At 39.6% G+C, this 20,120-nt stretch overlaps 1 protein-coding gene across 1 annotated transcript in view; it reads left to right on the top strand.

The window, feature by feature from the left end:
• The first annotated feature begins 9,630 nt into the window (after window positions 1-9,630).
• LOC149005681 (brefeldin A-inhibited guanine nucleotide-exchange protein 5-like) overlaps window positions 9,631-20,120 on the top strand; it is a 38,005-nt gene continuing 27,515 nt past the window's right edge. Inside the window, 4 exon segments of the mRNA XM_089168452.1 lie at window positions 9,631-9,843; window positions 10,265-10,422; window positions 15,997-16,072; window positions 19,800-20,022. Of these exon segments, the coding sequence (XP_089024578.1) occupies window positions 10,314-10,422; window positions 15,997-16,072; window positions 19,800-20,022 (408 nt within the window). The 5' untranslated portion in view covers window positions 9,631-9,843; window positions 10,265-10,313.

Raw genomic sequence — 20,120 nt, forward strand, 5'->3', positions numbered from 1 at the left:
GAACCGCCCAACTCGGACCGCCTAATACCACTTGGACCGAACCGTCAGCAAAAACCAAGTAATATAGGTGGGTTTATCATTTTTTAATGGAAATATGCTGCGAGCCGTCCGATTAGATCGGACGGCTCGCTCCACCGTAGTGCGCATTAATTACGCACGAGGAAAAAAAGATTAATAAATTCTGTTCATCTCCCTCCCCGCCCACAAACAATCAAAAAAAAAACCCAAAAACACTTGTTTGTTTTTTTTCTTTTTTTTTTTTTTTTTTTTTTTTTTTTTTTTTTTGCTGTTGCTGCCCAGGGGGGGGGGTTTTTTATTAATAATTTAAAAAATTAAAACCCCCGAGGGCAAAAAAACTTTTTTTTGGTTTTTTATGTATAAATAACCCATATTGGAAACTCACTATTAGGGCGGTTATAAAATAGGGTTATATATTTTGATAACCACCGCATTAGTGAGTAAGTGTGTAATTTATTCGCACGAGATTTATCTCTGAGAAACGACGGCTCCATCTTTCTCTCTCTTAGAATCGCAGGCTTGGAAATTTTTTCCTTTCCTCGTTTTTGATCTTCATTCCATTAATTCACGGCATTTGGGTTGTAAATATCAGTCTCTTTCCTAGTGATTGTGGAATCACCCCGGTAGAGCTTTAGTGGTTGAACGAGAACGTGGATCTAGACTTCCGCTGTGAATACTTCATAAAAGGGAAAGCGAATCCAGGTAAGGAATCTTTCCCCCGTCAATTAAACAATATTGAATTGAACTATTTTTGAAGTATTACCAACATTGGTATCAGAGCCATTGGTTCCCACGGTTATTTGTTCCTCCCCATTGTTTATTTTAATTGTATGGATCCAATGGGAGGATCAAGTGTTTAATACGAAACCCATGGGATAATTGATAGGGTTTATGGAAACCCTTATTTTGGTTCGGATCCGAGTGGGAGATCCTTGTGAATTTCCCTAATGAAGATTTGTATGAATTGATAATTTGTTCCTCCCCATTGTTTATTTTAATTGTATGGATCCAATGGGAGGATCAAGTGTTTAATACGAAACCCATGGGATAATTGATAGGGTTTATGGAAACCCTTATTTTGGTTCGGATCCGAGTGGGAGATCCTTGTGAATTTCCCTAATGAAGATTTGTATGAATTGATAATCCATGATGATAATTTTTTGTTTAAAATTTATTGTTGGATTTTTTTCATGTGTTTTTGGATGATTTTTTGAGTGAAAAAAAACGTGTTTTACCGTTTTTTGGAAAAATTTCGTTCATGAAAAATCCAGAAAAAACGCCGTTTTCTGGTCACAGAATGCCAGATGGATTTTCCGTCTGGGCAGACGGTCATCCGTCTGGTCACAGAATGCTAGACGGTCATCCGTTTGGTCACAGAATGCCGATTCGAATTTCCGTGCGGCGGACGGTCATCCGTCCCGGGCATAAAAAGCGACGGAATTCCGATGCGGGAGATGGATTTTTTTGGATATTGGTCTGTCCAATTCAGAATGTGTTTCTAACTTACTGGACACCAATGGCCCGATAATCTGTGTGATGTTTGGGCATTGAGGGCCTATTGGGGCCTAGTGGGAGCTAATGAGGTAGAAGTGTTCTGTGTGAACCACCTCATAGCTTTAACATGATTGCATGTTTTATTTTAATAAAACTATTTTTTATTTATGGGTCTATCAATCATGTTTGTTGCACAGAATGAAACTAGTGTATAAGTCTATGTGGGTTTGCATGAGAATTTGATTGAATGTTTTTTAGCATCTCTTTTGGTTTAAGTGCTTATCACATAGGTTGACTATGCTAGTGTGATTTGTTGTTGCATGAGTTGTGTTTTATGCTAGATTTATTGAACTCATTCTTGTATGTAATATCTCTAGAAAAAATGGCTGCTACCAAGAGCATTGTTGCTGACCTCACTAAAGGAGATAAGCTGAATGAGAGGAATTATGACCTCTGGCACCGAAAGGTGTAATATCTCCTGGAAGAGCAGGATATGCTGGAGACCATAAACCAGATCATGAACCCACCTGAGGAAGGTACCACTACACAGCATCGCAGGGACCTTGATACATACAATGCTTGGAAGAGGAAAGACCGGGTAGCCAGGATTACAATCCTGAGCTCCATGAGGAATGACCTGATGCTTCGTTATGAGAAGCATAGGACTGCAAAGTCTTTGTGGGAGGGTCGTGAAGTTTCGGTATGGAGGGACTTCCACCACAAGAGGCCGCCAGGACTCGGACTCACCTTTGACGGTTATAAGATGCGCCAGGGTCACACCATGAGGCGGCATATAACCATCATGTCTAACATGATTAGTGAGTTAAGCGCATGTGGGTGCCGGAAGGCGATGAGGAGCAAGTCTCCGCGATCATCGGGTCATTGCCAAAGACTTGGGAGCATATGAAGATCTTCTTGACTCATGCTTGATGAGGTCAAGACTTTCGATCAAGCCGCCAAGCACCTTGAGCTTGATGAGGATCGGATGTTGGCCGATGCCCCTCAAAGCGATGTATTTGCTGCTGAAGCTAGCACTAGTAAGGGTGCGGGCTTCAAGCGCAAGAGAGAGAAAGCTCAACCTCGGCGGTCCAAGCAAAGTAACCGGGGGTGGGAACAAAAACAAGAGTGGCCCCAAGCGTTCAAGGGGGACTAGTGCGTGCAAGAAGAAATCGGCTTTGATTTGCTTCAAGTGCCGAAAGCTTTGGTCATTTTGCTCATGATTGCACCGAGCAAGAGGTATGTCTTGTGTGTTATACCTCATCTTGTTATGTAACAAGTTCTACTATGCTTGCTGAACTAAATCCTTTGTGGATTGTTGATTCAGGTGCGACAGAACACATAACAAGGGAACGCTCGAGCTTCATGGAATACCGTCGTATTCCAAGATGAAGCAAAAGAATAACGATGGGGAACAGCTCAAGCGTGGAGGTTCATGGCATAGGCACATGCAAATTAGTTTTGCGAGGTGGCCGGACGTTGTTACTCCATGATGTCTTTGTATGCTCCGGACATTCGGCGAAATCTTGTTTCTTTTATTTATCTTTTAAGACATGGTTTTAGAGTTGTATTTGAAAACAATTCTTTGGTTTTGTATCTGGGTGATACAGTTTATGGTTATGGTTTTCTTAATAATGGTTTCATTGTATTGGATACAATTGATTATTCATTTAATTCTAGTAGTGCTTTTGTTTGCCAAAATACTGTGTGTATTGATTCTAATTTGTGGCATGCTAGACTAGGACATATTGGCTTAGATAGGATGAACAGGTTGGCAAGAGAAGGTCTCTTAGGCCAAGGTTCACTATCTGATTTGCCAACCTTGTGAGTCATGTCTAGCGGGAAAAGCAACTAGAAAACCATTTAAAAAGGCTTTGAGAGCCTCTCTTCCTTTAGAACTTATCCATTCAGATGTGTGTGGACCCATGAATGTGCATACTAGAAAAGGACAGTCTTATTTCATCACATTCATAGATGACTATACAAGGTATGGTCACATTTATCTAATTTCTCATAAGTCGAAGCTCCGGGAATTATTTAAGAAATTCATGAGCTTAGTTGAGAATCAGTTAGATAAAAGGATTAAAACTCTTAGAACGGATAGAAGTAGAGAGTATCTCTCCGATATGTTCAAAGGGTTATGTGATGAGAAGGGGATATCTAGACAACTTACTATTCCAGGCAAGGTTTAAAGTATCGGTATCGAGTATCGTATCGGTAAGTTGAATTTAAGAGACGTATCGTCCTGTATCGAGTATTGTATCGCTCAGACTAATGTATTTTAGTGTAATTCAATAGAGAGACGTATCGAGATGTATCGTATCGGTTGGGTCAAATATGGATACGTATCGGCTAGTATTGTATGGTATCGTGGGATACTTTAAACCTTGATTCTAGGGACTCCACAGCAAAATGGGGTTGCTGAGAGGAGGAATAGAACCTTGCTAGACATGGTGAGATCCATGATGGCGCAGGAAATTCTACCCATCTCTTATTGGGGAGATGCTTTGCTGACTGCGGCCTATATCCTCAACAGAGTTCCAACCAAATCGGTTCCTTCCACACCATATGAGTTGTGGACCGGAAGGAAGCCAGATTTGAGTTACTTGCGCGCATGGGGATGTGCAGCATATGTTCACTCTACTTCTCACCAATATGGAAAGCTTGGACCCAGAGGAAGAAAGTGTATCTTTGTGAGATATTCTGAACCCTCAAAGGGCCATGTCTTCATTGGACTAGATGAGAGTGAGAGGAGAATGGAACTTGAGTCTAGGGATGCAACATTCTTGGAGAATGATTTTTCATCTCTTTCAGGAGTTAACAAAGAATCATCGGAATTCTTTGAGATACAAGATAGTGGTCTTGTCACTCCAGGGATTCGGATTCGGATAATGAACCCGGGGTTCATCCAGAAGATCCAAGTGGGAGTGGGAGTGCAGATGTGATAGCTACCTTAGACGGTGAGCAATCTGACATGCACTTGCGCCGTAGTGGGCGTGGGCTAGTTCTTCGTCGACGTTTCGACATAGAGGATGAAGCCTACATGGTAACTCCTGAAGAGATCGATTGTGAGATGACTTCAGTCGATGAGCATGAACCAAAGAGCGTGCAGGAAGCTCTTGCGGGGTCAAGCTCAAATGAATGGTTGAAAGCAATAAAGGAAGAGTTGGAGTCGATGAAAGTTAATCATGTCTGGGACTTGGTTGACTTGCCGCCAGGACAAAAGGCAATTGGGAACAAGTGGGTTCTCAAGATCAAAGAAAGGCGGATGGATCTATTGAGAGATTCAAGGCTCGTTTAGTGGCTAAGGGCTACACCCAACGAGAGGGCGTTGATTATGAGGAAACTTTTTCCCCAGTGGTTAGGTTTGCCTCAATTCGCCTCATACTAGCCATTGTTGCTCAGTTGGACTCGGAGCTTTATCAGATGGATGTAAAAACTGCTTTTCTTAATGGAGAACTTGAGGAAGAGATCTATATGGATCAACCTTAAGGTTTTGAAGCAAATGGACTTAAGCGCAAAGTGTGCAAGCTTAAGAAGTCCATATATGGCTTAAAGCAAGCATCTAGACAGTGGAATGTGCGCTTCCACCAAGCTATGATGGAAAATGATTTTTCCATGCTTGAGGAAGACCACTGTGTTTACACCAAGAGATCTGATAATAATTATGTCATTCGACACTCGTACGTAGATGACATACTTATGGCTAGCAATAGCAAGGAGCTATTGGAAACCATTAAGAAATGGTTGTCCTCCGTATTTGATATGAAGGACATGGGTGAAGCAAGCTATGTGCTTGGTGTCAAGATTGTCAGAAATAGGCAAAAGAGATTACTGGGTTTATCTCAAGAGACCTATATTGACAATGTCTTGACGAGATACAGAGATGCACAACTGCAAACCATATGATACTCCAGTGGAGAAAGGTTTGCATTTGAGCCTTGATATGGGTCCTAAGACTCCAGAGGAGAAAACCAAGATGGAAAGAGTTCCATATTCCGGTGCGGTGGGTAGCCTTATGTACGCTATGATGTGTACTAGGCCGGATATTTGTTATGCGGTGGGTTTGGTTAGTTGGTACCAATCAAACCCAGGCATAGAGCACTGGAAAGCAATCAAGAGGATATTGAGATATCTCAGAGGAACGAGTAACTACATGTTGTGTTACCAAGGATCGGATTTGCGGTTAGTTGGCTATAGTGATGCCGACTGGGCTGGAGACATCGATCAGCGCAAATCAACCTCTGGATATGCTTTTTTGCTGAATGGCGGGGCCATTTCGTGGTGTAGCAAGAAGCGGAGCTTGTATATCCCTCTCGACCATGGAAGCGAGTATGTGGCATGCTCAGCTGCGGTTCAAGAGGCTGTTTGGTTGAGGAGATTCCTTCGACATACTTGGGATTGTGATGACATCCAAAGAGGCTGCCCTTGTCTCTCTGTGATAGTACGGCAGCTCTTAGCTATGTCAAGGACCCCAAGTATCATGGGAAGACCAAACATATACAGTTGAGATATCACTTTGTTAGAGACATTACATCAAGGAAGAAAGTTGTACTTAAGAACATATCTACTATTCAAATGGTAGCTGATCCTCTTACCAAACCTATAGCCAAGGATGTTTTTATTTCTCATGTAAAATCCTTGGGCTTGCGTAGATTGTGACTTATTTTTGTACTGAGACTTTCTTATTAATGAGTAATATGAGTTCATTCCAGCATTTATTTTATTCACTTTCTGTGTGATTGTGTTTTTTCTAGCATAAAACAAGATATGTCAATAGGCAAGAGAATGGCTCACTCACACGAGCATTCGCCTCTGGCGCCTTGGAGGCGAGCAGAGATGAGACGGATTGTGAATGACTTTGTGTAGGTCAATTCATAATCATGATGTCGCCTTGATTTCGAATCAAGATGAGTTTCTCTATTGTGAAGAGAATCGACATGAATGTTCCCACTATTCATGTTGCCTATAAGAGCCAGGTGAGAGTACTTTATGTGGCGCTAGGGTGGCGACAATAAAGAAACTCGAGTTAGGCGCAAGAGGTTGCGACTAGACTAAGACCTGTATGGTGTTGAGATGGACATACGTTCTATTGTATATAGAATGCTCCACCATAGCACATATATCATACTATGTGTGCTTAGCGATCATTGGAAATAAGAGGATGGATCCCTGCTCATCTCATTGTGTGAGTCCTGGACCTTATGGTCCATTAGTGTTCTTAGTGACTTTCGACGACATCATGAAACGAAGGGTTGATGTGGCTACTTTAGGGTGTTACCTATGGTCATGATTGATTCGACCTAAAGGGGCACTACCGGGAAAGGAGTCAATCCTAAGTGTAGTGATGGTGCAGGGGCGAAAGGAAAGGTTTGATTCAACTTGCACCCTAAAAAGTGTTTCTTGGCGCCAACGTTGTATGTGTTACGATAGTGAACATTTTAAGGACAAGAATGTGATCTCTCAGAGGGATCGAGATACCTTTAGTCTAGTGAGTTTGAATAAACCTAGGACACTGTGTTATACTAATGCTTATTTGATTTGTTTCTATGAGTGATGTGCCATTCTGGCCTTCTGGGAAGGTTTATAGTTTGGGGCTCACGCGTGCAGGTATATCACCGGTCGCACAACCCATTTTGCCAATATGACTTGTGGATATTAGTGTCTAGGACACAGGTGGTCTGTGTATCTAGAGATCAATATATATGTATATCTGTGATACATAACAGAGAGATTGAATATGTATATCTAGGATATACATGTGTGTTTGGGACACAAAAGGTCTATGTATCAGGGATACATAGCAGAGAGATTGAATGTGTATATCTGGGATATACAAGTGTGTCTGGGACATATTGAAAGATTAACACTTGCCCTTGTGCAAGTGGGAGCTGTTGGAATTTATTAATATGATTAATAAATTAAATGCCCAAGGGCAATATTGGAAACTCACTATTAGGGCGGTTACAAAATAGGGTTATATATTTTGGTAACCACCGCATTAGTGAGTAAGTGTGTGATTCATTCGCACGAGATTTATCTCTGAGAAACGGCGGCTCCATCTCTCTCTCTCTCTCTCTCTCTCTCTCTCTCTCTCTCTTAGAATTGCAGGCTTGAAATTTTTTTCCTTTCCTCGTTTTTGATCTTCATTCCATTAATCCATGGCATTTGGGTTGTGGATATCATTCCCTTTCCTAGTGATTGTGGAATCACCCTGGTAGAGCTTTGGTGGTTGAACGAGAACGTGGATCTAGACTTCCGCTGCGAATACTTCATAAAAGGGAAAGCAAATCCAGGTAAGGAATCTTTCCCCCGTCAATTAAACAATATTGAATTGAACTATTTTTGAAGTATTACCAACAGAGCGAAATCGGTTAGGCGAGCTGGCCTCTGGCGTGCTCTGGTATTGAAACGTATCACTCCCTGTCCCTGTCCTGGAGTAACCGAAATTGGCTCATCTGGAAGTGGTCCTGGGGTGGTCCTCCCTGTCCCTGTCTTGGAGTAACCGAAATTGGCTCATCTAGAAGTGGTCCTGGGGTGGTCTTTAAGTAGCCGTAACCTGCTCTGCTTGTTCTGCTGAAGGCTGCTCTGCACCAGAGGACCGGTGCTTTGGTTCGTATCAAATTCTTTATGGGGTATCAAGAATTACACGATACCCAACATTGCAGCTTTGTGACATCACGGTGTGCCTGAGGCCTTGATTCCGATAATTTTATGGCATCCTTCAGCGTTGCTTCGCAGACCTGAACGGTTTAATGAGATCATCAAGGAAGTCAAGGAAATGGGTTTTGATCCTTTGGAAGCATCGTTTCTCTCGGCAGCCTGTGTGATAGCTGGATTGAGCAAATCCACCTGGAAAGTTAAATTGGATATTCTCGGGAAATGGGGTTGGACAGAAGATGAGATTCTTTCAGCATTTAGAAAACAACCTATACTTATGAAATTGTCTGAGAAGAAGATCGTAGGAGCTATGGACATCTTTGTTAATACAATGGGTTTGGAACCTTCCGTAGTAGCCAAATGTCCAACTGTTCTTACTTATAGCTTGGACAAGACAATTATTCCTCGGTGTTCAGTTATTCAAGTTCTGCTCTCAAAAGGATTGATTGCTAAAGACTTAAGCTTAACTTCTGTGATGGTAAGATTGGAGGAGACATTCCTTGAAAGGTTTGTGATATTATTTCATCATAATATCATTTCTGCAGTAATTATATATACATTTCATCATAAAATATTATAATAAAATTATATTTTACCACTTTTGTGGGTTCCATATAACTCTATCATAATATTATGTAATCCTATTTGCAGTTAATTTATAATGGGATTCTTTCAATGAGAAAACAACTATATCTGGGATGGTGAATAAATTTGAGAAAAATCGACCGATTTGATCTGGGATGGTGAACCTTGAGACAGACATGTGACAATTGTTCTTATTCACGGTTCGAACCGGTCCAACCTTAAGCTCAATATAAAAACTAATAAATTATCGTTTCTAAAACACAGGGGTAAAAACGTCATATTGAGACCGAATTTATCGTTTCTCTAGCAATGGGCTTAGCCCATCTATGTGGGTTGGTTTGGGGTTTTAGAAAGGTTGCCCAAACCGTCTAGTGATTCCATACGTCCAGTCGTTGGATGCGCATCATCTGTAATGATTTGATCATAATCGTTAGACGGCGCACATGAATAAAATGACAACTAAGTGCTTTTAAACCGATCATTGAACCACGAACCAAGAATCATAAAAACCGAACCAAGAATTGGAAAAGCCTAAACGCGAATTCAATTGTCCTCTGTAGATCTCGATCGTTCTGCTGATCCTGCCAGAGACTCAGTTTCCTGATGGCCGACGACCTTAAATCCTACCTGCGACTTTCTATTTGAGCAAAACCGAACCAAGATTTGAGTTGCAGAGGGTTCTCTGTAGCGAACCAATCTTCGCTATCATATTTGGATTTACCTTCCTTTCAGATGATATAGTTTTGGTTCGGTTCGGTTCGATTCGATTCGGTTCATGTAGGATTCAAGAGGATCCAATTCATGATATTTGATCCCGATAACCTTCCCGGGTGTGTTTTGGTTTTTACTACAATCGTCACAAATTCACCTGTTTCATTTCGGTCTCTCAAATGCGGGTTTTGACATAAACCCAAACCGATTCCCAGATCCGTTGGCTCCTTAATGGCGACAATTGCCTCTCTTTTTTCTTCGACCACCTGAGATCTAAGCAGCACTTCTTCCTGGTTTCACGGGCAAGCCTGAAAGTAATCGTCGTCGAAGCTCACCTGGCCTCCGATCTGTGATTTGGCTGCCGTTCCTGCGTGATAGGTTAACATTTTCTTTGTTTTCTTCCTGCTAATCTGTCTTCCTTATTCCCATGCACATCCCTTCCCTCCTCGCTGTTTCGCATGTGTTTCTATCACAATTTACACCTCCTGCGTAAAGCCATAATTGGCGAGACTGGTTTATATTGAAATTGAACTCTGTTCAGGTCAATCGATCTCACATTCGAAAATTTCATTATCTACCAATGCTATTCTTGATTGCTTCAAGATGATTCGAAATCAGTATCGATTGCGTTTCTTTTCTTTTAGAATTTCATTTGTACCATTTTACCGCTTCATGATGGATCACTCTTTTTCTAATGAATAACATATTTGATTCATTCTAGTCATGTCTGATCTGTTGATTGACTTGCAACATTTTGAAGCTAATTAATACAGTTTGTATTTTCTTTATCTGGCTTTAGGGTTTGAGTTGGATTGTAAAGCACAACGCGTTGGCATAAAGGCTTCCCAATGGCAGGTGCTGCGGGCGGTTTTGTCAATCGCTCCTTTGAGTCGATGCTTAAGGAGTGTTCAGGAAAGAAATATACCGCACTTCAGAAATCAATCCAGACCTATTTGGGTTAGTTACTGTTGCTTTTAAGTAACTGCCTGTTCTAAATAGTCATAATGGGTTTAACTGTTCTTTTGCTCCTAGTGAGTTATTAGATTTGGACTTGAATATCATGAATGTGTTAAACAAATTGCTTTGATTGTCACTGTGACTCGAAACTTGCATTGATAGGATGCCATGGATTACTTTTAGCTGTTTTAGGACATTGTTTTTTACGGAATTTATTATTATTATTATTTTTTGGTTTGTTTGTCTCATAAAGAAATGAAGTAGTTCTCTTGACTGGAAATAGTTGCTAGAATATAGTCACATAAGGAAAAGGAACATATTCAAAGTCAAATAGGAAATCTGAAGTATAAAGTTATCACAAGGACCAACACGTAAAAAATCCTGGTAACGGCCAGAAGTAATTATATCAAGTAAATTTAAGTGTGGATTTCTGTTCGTATTATCCATGGATATGCTAAATTGACCCATCTGCTTTTAGAAAAACTATAAGTTTTGAATTGTACATTTAGATTCCATCAAAATGGTTTGTAAGCTGGGGGTGGGGTAGAGGATTGAGTTGCAGAGTGGATTCATTTCCTTTGATTGTAATCTTGATCCACTCTTTGAGAATAAGCCTCAGATGCTGAACTAAGTAATCAGCACAAAACCTTTAGCCACACTCTCCCTCAAGGACATTGTCGAAGCTTTATTTCTCCATCACTGACAGAGCTCATCAATTTTCTGATGTTCCAGCCATCTAACTTTAAAACTTGCCACTGTGTCCTTTCAAATTGAGCTTACAACTGGACAATTCAGAAATAAATGATCCATGGCTTCCTTAGCTGCCTGAAAAATTCACACCTTGAAGCCAATTTTATACCCCTCTTTTATGCTTTCCATCAACAGCCGATGTGTCCATAAAGAATTCCTGCCCAAAACAAGCTTGCCATCGCCTGAGTCAAGTCCTGGTACTGCCTATCTCTACTCAACTTCAGGGTATGCACACTGTCGTGGGACTCTGGATGATGCAGTGACTTTATTGTGGCTGGGTTAATCCATCGTATCTAGTTCCTAAAACTGGTCTAAATGTTTTCGGTGTTGTTGTATTACTATACCTGATCTATTAGGTTTGATATCTGCAGAATCACGTCCAGTAATCAACAGAGAAATCCATAATTCTGATTTTGTGTTATGGAGTTAAACCATACAAATTGGTAATTTGAGCAACACCAGCAACTCTAGATTGCCTAAGGCTTTTTTTTTTTTTTTGGGGGGGGGGAAGAAATGAGAGGGTTTTTAAAGACCCTTTCAGCTAAACAGGCTTAACCAAAAGGGACTAGAGCCAAACAAACGATGACAAAACCCTTGCCAAACAAATGCCTAATACTACAACTGGAACACGTTTTAATAGAAGAGTCCCTCTTATCCTCCCAGACTATGTTAGCCAACTTATCTGACAATTCAGAGTGTTCCAGAATTAAGTCATCATCCAAAATTTAGCACCTGCCACATAATTGGTAGCTTTATCACCTCCCCCTAACATGAGTTACTTTCAGATCAGTCAAGCCTTTTAGGGGAGTTCGGAATCCTGCTTTTTAGTGCCAGAACTGTCTAAGGACCCATGACCTTCTTGTTCAGAATTTTCAGAGGTTCTTGTTGAAACGTGAACCAAATCTCGTACACAAGTGAATACCCCTCCAGATTGCTTCATTCCTGTATAGAGCTCTGAGCTAACTTCTCCTTTCCTGGAAAAACAGATGTTCTCCCCCATCCTCATTGCTCAGTATATTAACACATGAAGCACAGAAGCAGACTCATTTGGAAAACCTGCTTCTGGGTCACCATCTCTCTTGGAGGACAGCTCCAGAAGCAGATTTTCGACGTAGGAACCCTCCGTCCAACATTGACCCCCAAGCCTCAACCAGATTCTGGGTATTCTCATTCTGGTTCACTCAAATGTCTAAGCTGTGCATTTGGTTACCACTTCAAACTTGATTACATAAAGAATCTGTAAAATTGTTCTGTTGGATCTCTCATAAATCCTGTTGTTCTTTCCCTTCATATGTGAAAAATCATAGAGCAGAAAGCGAACTTTATTATCACCCTTAACTGCTCAAGATCTTGCGACCAGTCTTTCTCAATATTGCCTACATTTAGAGTATCATTCTCAATGTTGAATTCGAGAAGGAGCATTCAAAAAATAATTGATCTCTACTTTCTATTCCAGACCCAAGAAAAGAGAAAATGGTTAGGACTTAGGACTGACTGCGGCATTTATTGTAATTGATTAATCTTTAGTTGGGAGGGTTTTTTGGAGGCAATACCATGTCTTGCAATTATGTCTTGGTTTGCCACCTGTGAACCATGCAGTAGGATACTACCCCACCTCTGCGTGACTGTGGTCCAGCTCCTTACCTGAGTTTTTTGTTGTTAATAAACCCATTGTAATATGTTTGCACCTGAGGCTCATGTATGCAGTTGTACTCCTTTAAAGCTAACATGATTTTATGATGGTTGTCCTTAAGATGACTGTTAGGAGTACAATATGCTTTAACATAAAGTCATAAATCACATACTTGACCCTCAAAAGAGGGTTGTGGCTGTGCTGGTGGCTGACAATGATCTTTCATGGGTCTTAGATTCTTGTGAAGTCATTGCCTCTTCACCCTTGATGAGGTCTAGGACTTCTAAAAAATGAGCTCCATTGGTTGTTGTTTTTTGCTAGAAACGTGGTGGTAAGTTGTTTAAGTACGACAATGGCATGGTTCAGGTGAAGGAAACCCAATTTTAGGGTTAAGGTTTCTTTGAGGATTCCTTAAAATTAAGGTTTTGCTCAGGATAAATTTCTTTGGAATCTGCAAATTAATTATTAGACCTAGGTGGGAAGGATAATATTGTTAAATAATGGGGATCTAAATGTGGAGGTTATGGGTTTAACAAAAGTAGATGGGATGGAAGGGGAACAAGTTTGAGCTTAACAAAGAAATATAAATGTATCAAATCTAACAAAGAAATATGAATGTATCAAATCTTCCAAGGAAACCTATGGTTGGGTGTAGGGATGGTTTGGGTCGTGAGATTTGAGTAACAAAAATGAAGGGATTGTTGGGGAAATTTTAGGCTTTTAACAATCCCAAGTTGGATGATGATGTAATGGATATGGGTTGGATCTTAAGAAAGCGAAAAACTCCTTGCTTTTCCTCTTATTTTCTTTTCTTCCTTTTTGTTTCTTTGTTTCTTTCCTTTTTCTGGTTTTCTGTCTCTGGCTTGCCACAAGGAAGGGGTTCGGGTCATGGTGGGAGATCTCGCCACTCCAAAATAGCGAGATCTCGGTCGAGATCTACAAAAATTTTGGCGTAATCTTGATGGCCCATCTCGGTGGGTTTTAGGGCCCCTGTTGAGCTGAAATTTGGTATTTAGCATATTTACGGCCTTTTGAACACATTGGTGGCCTTAGATTTGTGAGAAAATAACCCTAAGTATGTCTTCTAAGTCGACCCTATGTGTAAAACCGAAATGCTGTGAAATGCAATGTTAGACAACATGTAATGTAGAGATATCAAGTAATTCATGTTATCAACTATAAAGTATCATATACATTACACATCAAACTATCAAAGAACTTAAATGTCTTCAAAATTTTACAGCCATAAAAAGTTTTAGACTTCTAGTAAGTCATAAATCATAATCCATAAGTTCACAATCACAAGAGTATGTGAGTAATAAGATTACAAGACTACAAGACATCAAGAGTATCACTCAGCATTCTGCATCAACTGATTCTGAACGGTGGCCACATGTGACTCCCAAGTCAACTCATCATTGTAGTATGTTACATATCGGTTTAAATGTCACATTAAATTGGTTTCATGAAAGTGTAGATCAAAGCTTGTGGATCAACATATATTGACACTAGACTCACACACACCCATTGTAGAACATTGTATTTGAAAAAAATTCAAATTTGGGGAAAAATCTTACATTTATTGAAGATCTAGTTGAAATAGGCTTGAATGATGATAATCTAATGTTGTAGATGTCTTAAAGATGTTTGGAAGTTGAATCCCCCACAAATTCCGGCAAAAAATCAAGTTTCTGGCAAGTTTTGATGGTTGTAGCGAGAGAGAGGCGAGATGTCGGCGAGATGTGGTGAGATCTCCCATCTCTTAAATCTTGTCTCTCCTCTTGTCTAGCTATCTCAAAATAGCGAGATATCTCGCGAGATCTCCCACCATGGCTAGGGTTGCTTTACTTCTTTGGAAACTTCTTGGGAACTTGCTAGAATTTCTGGTAAGAAGAGTGCTAGACAGAGTATGTTGCTGATCTTTGAAGAAGAAGCTTACTTAAATCCTCTGTGGCCCGCTCAAACAGGAACCATGGGCCTCAACTCAATAACGTTGTTCAAATAATCAAACTTGAGAATTAAAAAGGAAGAATAAGCTTTTTATAGCCGACTAGAGACTCTAATCCTAGTTGCATAGATAGAATCCCTTTACAATTAATCTCAACCGTCCTAATAAATAATAAGAGTTCTGATGGAATCTCCTTGAAAATAGATTTCCCCTAAGACTTAAATACTAAAGGAACTCTTCTTGTAAATAAAGACTGATAAGGGTCTTATCTTAAGGAAGATTTCCAGGGACTCAAGAACTCATCTTTGACTTAAACTGGACTCTGACTCTTCTGAAGAATAAAAATAAAATTCTGAAAATTAGAGTCAGCAGATATTCGGGGCTGGGTTGACCAAAATACCCCTCCAAGAGGGTTCAGCCAGCCCTAGGTACGCTTGGAGTTGGCCTTGGGGCCCAGCTCTGAGTTTTTGTCAGGGGGCAGAATTTTGGTTCACATCATCAGGTTATTTGCAGTGCTAGATTGTTTGGGTGATGCTGGGTCATTTTGTACTATGGTTTTAATGCTGGGAAAATTGGGCAGAATGTGATGAGAATGATATCCTCTCTATCAAATTAATCAATTGGGGTAAAACTAAAGTTGAAAGATGGTCCTAATAGATGAACTCTATGCCTACAAACCAGGGAAACTGAGGATCTACAATGGGCCTGAGTTATAAATATAGTATAGGCTTAATTGTGGACCTATATGATAATTAAGTAATGGCCTAGTGCGTGCTGAATAGTTGTTTATAACTTAAATTATTGTTTTGTGCTTGGGCCAGATTCAGGTGGCCTGTTGGTGCTTTCTCCTGCTAAATTGGCCTTGTATTCATGGTGAAAAAATGAATTGGATGAGCAAAAATTTTCTGAATAGTTCTTTGTGAATAAACCCCCTGATTCCTCCTTTTTAATTTTAGAGAGAAGTTCTGTACTCTGTGTGTGTTAAAATTTTTGATGTGTATTTTGGCATTTGTTGCACCTCCAGTTTTTCAGTATTTTGAAACAAACCGGAGAAGAAATGGGGTGCTAAAAAATGTCATTGGATATTTAGCAGCTATCCATTTCCCAAATCATCTTTGTTGTTACTTGTTTGTTTTACATTGGTATGTACCAGAGGTTCATAGGATGTTGAATTTTATTTTCCATAGTTTTCTTTTCACTAACTAATTTAGTCATCTGTGATTCTGCATTCTTTTCATTGCAGATAATTCAAAGGAGATCAATCAGCATTCTACACCAAGTGAGACAAATCAAGCACAATCTGTGGTTGGAGATGGGAGGTCTGCATCTAAAGCTTTTTGATCTTCAATAACTTAATATTTGTTAACTCTTTATTTTCTGCTCATCAATTTTATTTAAAAGTTCTTAAGAAATCTAGCAGTAATAATCTGTTGCATTTAGAGAAAGAAAGGCGGGGGGGGGGGGAGTGAAGGAGAAAAAAGGGAAGAAAGCTGATTCCTTTCTTTTCGCTGTTTCACTGTACTGGTTTCCAGAAGACTTCTTTGGTGTGCTATTGTATTCATCTGTTAATCAGTTATTCAATGCACTTCCTCTATTTGGGATTGTTGGTTGTAAGATTAGCATTTAAAGATAGTATCAACAAGTTTAAAGATAATAAGTCATGGGTGATGGGAGGTTAAGATACTTGTTCAGACTTAACAGTAAATATACTATAGCTAAATTGTATATAAATGAGGTTATAAACTGATGTAGTCCTAGATTGATAGGACATCAACTTAACAGGATCTTCAACGAGCAGTGAGGTTCAGAAGGGATAACATAGGGTTTCCGGTCAGTTTTAGGTTTGGGGTTAGGGTTTGACGTGTTATTAGGCTAGGCAGGTGTTAGGAGAAGCTATCGATGAACGTTTAGGTTTCACGAATGGTAGAATATTGCTGAAAAGTTTCAGCAATTTAGGTTTGGTGTTTGAGGTTTATTAGTGCAATAGGCTTCTTTATAAGACTATATTTGGGGTCAAAATTCTATACTGGGAATCTTGTAAATAGACATGAATGTGTTGACTTTTAATCAATCTCACATGCTCAGTAAAATAATAAGCTTAAAGCAGAACTCTTAAAAATTATGGGGTGTTTTCTTCTACCTCAAAACTCTTTACTTGAAAGGACTTTCTATGCTAAACTAACATGATTAACATAAGGCGCATATGTTCCTCTTTTTTTCTTCAAAAGGTGGGAAGGTCAACACATTCATGTCTATTTACTAGATTCCCTGTATAGAGTTATGACTTATGACCCCAAATTTAGTCTTATAAAAGAAGCCTATTACACTAATAAACCCAAAAGTAAGAAGCCCAAAGTTTATAGAGCCCTCCCATTGAAGTCTTCCTATGCTTGATTTGCACAATTGGACAGTCCTTACTGCATCAATGAATAAAAGGATGATTAGGTCTATTCAACTTGTTCGTAAGAACAAAGAAAGAAACAAAAATATATTAAACAAATAAAGGAAAATGAATATGAGAGCCCCAGAGTAAAGGGGTATCCAGAAGAAATCTATACAACAAAAACTAACCTTGCCTCTCCAAAAATGGGAAAGTGCTATTCAAGGTGAAAGATCTCCCATGATCTATAGCTTATATTCACATAAGCGTAGTAAAATAATTCCGCATCCACGTCTGCTTTTAACTGTTGAATCTCTCTCTTTTCCGACTTATCTTACCCATTACTCCTTCAGTCATATACTGGTCTTTAATCTTTTGCATGTACAAAACCCAAAGCTCATGACTGGGGTGGTGGGGTGGCATAATAATGTTCTCATCCCTCCCTGTGCGTTCATGGATCTGCTTTCGTCCGATCATCTTTTCTTTTTAAAGCCCGCCTCTCCTTATTTTCAACAATTGTTACTTTCTTTTCATCAGTCTTCCCTTTCGGTTCACCAACACTATTACTCCAGTCTCCACTTAATAGTTTAGGAAATGACCTGCTGTCAGCACTTTCTTGAAACTGATGTCGGTTAGAGGTTAGTCGAGGAGGTTCTTGTCTCCTTTTGACTGGGAGTTTGATTTGAAATGGTGTCTTGGGAGCAACGTCATCAAGAAAGTTTCCATCAGTTGAGTAATCCGTCTCACCTTTTGCTCATTTTTGTGACCTGGCCTGTTGAAGTAATAAGGGCCTCAGTTAGGGACCCTGCAATCTGCTTTTTATGAATTATTCATTATCGAAGACAGGCTGTAAAACAGGAACAATTTGCTTGTTCTGATACTGTAATGGAACGGACAGTAAGGTTCAGCACAAATCTCAGTTGAAAGAAACTCTAAAACACCAACTGTAACCCTGGGAATCTGCCTAATTTTCAGAAAGAAATAAAGTTCCTAAAACATTATTACAACTGAGGGCATTATGTTTCAATAAATTTCTAATGGCACTTATGAAACCATATTCTGATTTTTCTACTAACTGAGAAAACAGTCTCAAAGCTCCTCACATAATCTTTGCTATAGTTAGCTGAAGTAAATACCTGAAATAAATATGTAATCCGAGTGAATTCTGGATGTGGGCTTGCCATTATGAATAAAACCTGTTTAGCAAGAGGTCTGAGTCATAGATGAAACCATCCATGTTCCCGCAATGTTAAAGCTCTTAGCAGACTGCCATGAAGGTCTGAACTGCAGACCAACTTGAATTTCTTGTACCGTGTATTTTACATACATGTCTTGATGCAGCCTCAAGTGAATGAGGGCCAGTTCTTCCAGGATCTTATCAAAACCAACCCTGAGGTTCAAATTAGGGTTTCACCATTTTAAATTTAGGGCTTGGGAACCTAGGGCTTACAGAAAAAAAGGGTTTGGGAATCTAGGGTATCAAGGAATTAGGGTTTAGAATGGGGTTTGGGAATTTAAGGCAGCAAAGGAACTAGGGTCTAGAATGGGCTTTGGGAATTCTGGGCAGTAAAGGAATAGGGCTTAGATTAGGGTTTGATAGGTCTGGTAGGGCTGAAATTGGGATGGAAGGTCACTAGGTTTGGGGGGGAATGTGGTTCCTAAAGTTTGGGACAGATCTAATGGTTAGATTGACGAAGATCTGATCTTGAATTTTTGGTCTCAAGAAAAGTCTGTAAATTGAATAAAATAAGAAAGAAAGATGATATGAGAACGGGAATGGAACTAAGTGCTGACTTTTTACTTACCTATAACATGAGCCTTGTAATGGGGGGGGGGTGATGGAGATGGAAAGAAGTGGAGGCAGGCTACAACCACTGCCAGAGGAGAATCCTTCAAATAGAAAACTTGGTTGCTTACTCGATCACACTCTTTATTAATTATATTCTTCAATCTATCCTCTGTTACATGTGCCATGCCAAGTCTTTTTTTATACCTTACAGAAGAAGTTCTAGTGAAATTAGGACGGAGAAACTTTCCTTCCTAGTTGTATTCAACATACTAATCCAAATTCAAATAGGACTGTTATGACTAAACTTAACAGGATTCTTTATCATATCCTAGATTTACTCAGACATTACTTAAACTACCATAAACATAAAATACTGTTCTGCCCTTAGAAATTAAGTTGGACAGAATTTACATAATTAGACCAATCAAATTAAAATAAAAACAATTTGATCGGGAAAAAAAATAAAACCTATTTCGGTAGTTGACCTAAACATTAAACTTATGGGCCTATGAATGGGCCCATGACTGCATAAATTTGCTGAACAAAGGCCCAACACTCACATCTATCAATCTTAATTTAATTTCAAAGAGAAGTTGGCCAATTTGGTGCCTTACCTGCACCATGTTTTGATCCCGGTTCAGTAAATGTGGTGATCGGTAGCACTGAGTCTTGTTTAACTAAAAACTTGATCATATTCTAACTATGCTAATGCTGCTTACTGTTGAAGCTTCAGCTTTTTCCCATTGTTCAATATGCCCATACCGTCTCTTATGGGAAGGCTAATGAATTTGTAGTAAAACTTTTCATATTCACTTCTCTTTCTGTTTACGATTCTCATGTCAATTAAGTTGTTTTGATTTGTTTCCATTTTTGCTAGTTCAATCAACGCTGATGGTGCTGAAGCTGTGAAAGGCCAAGATGTTCAAGTTGTTACTGAGGGGGAAGATCACATCAGCACTGGTGGAAATATTGTAATGGCCTTATCCAGTGCTGGACATACATTAGAAGCTGCTGATGCAGAGCTTGTTTTACAGCCACTGCGACTTGCATTTGAGACCAAGAATTTGAAGCTTGTGGAGCCTGCTTTGGACTGTCTTCATGTATGTACTCTTCTTGCTGTCTCATTAATAACTTATAGAAAACATAAAAAATTTGAGAAAACCTAACATTTGAGGTTTTCTGATCAAAATTTAGAAAT

Source organism: Hakea prostrata, chromosome 9 (assembly GCF_041222555.1).
Source record: "Hakea prostrata isolate BN-2017 chromosome 9, UWA_Hpros_2, whole genome shotgun sequence".
NCBI classification, from domain to species: Eukaryota; Viridiplantae; Streptophyta; class Magnoliopsida; order Proteales; family Proteaceae; genus Hakea; species Hakea prostrata.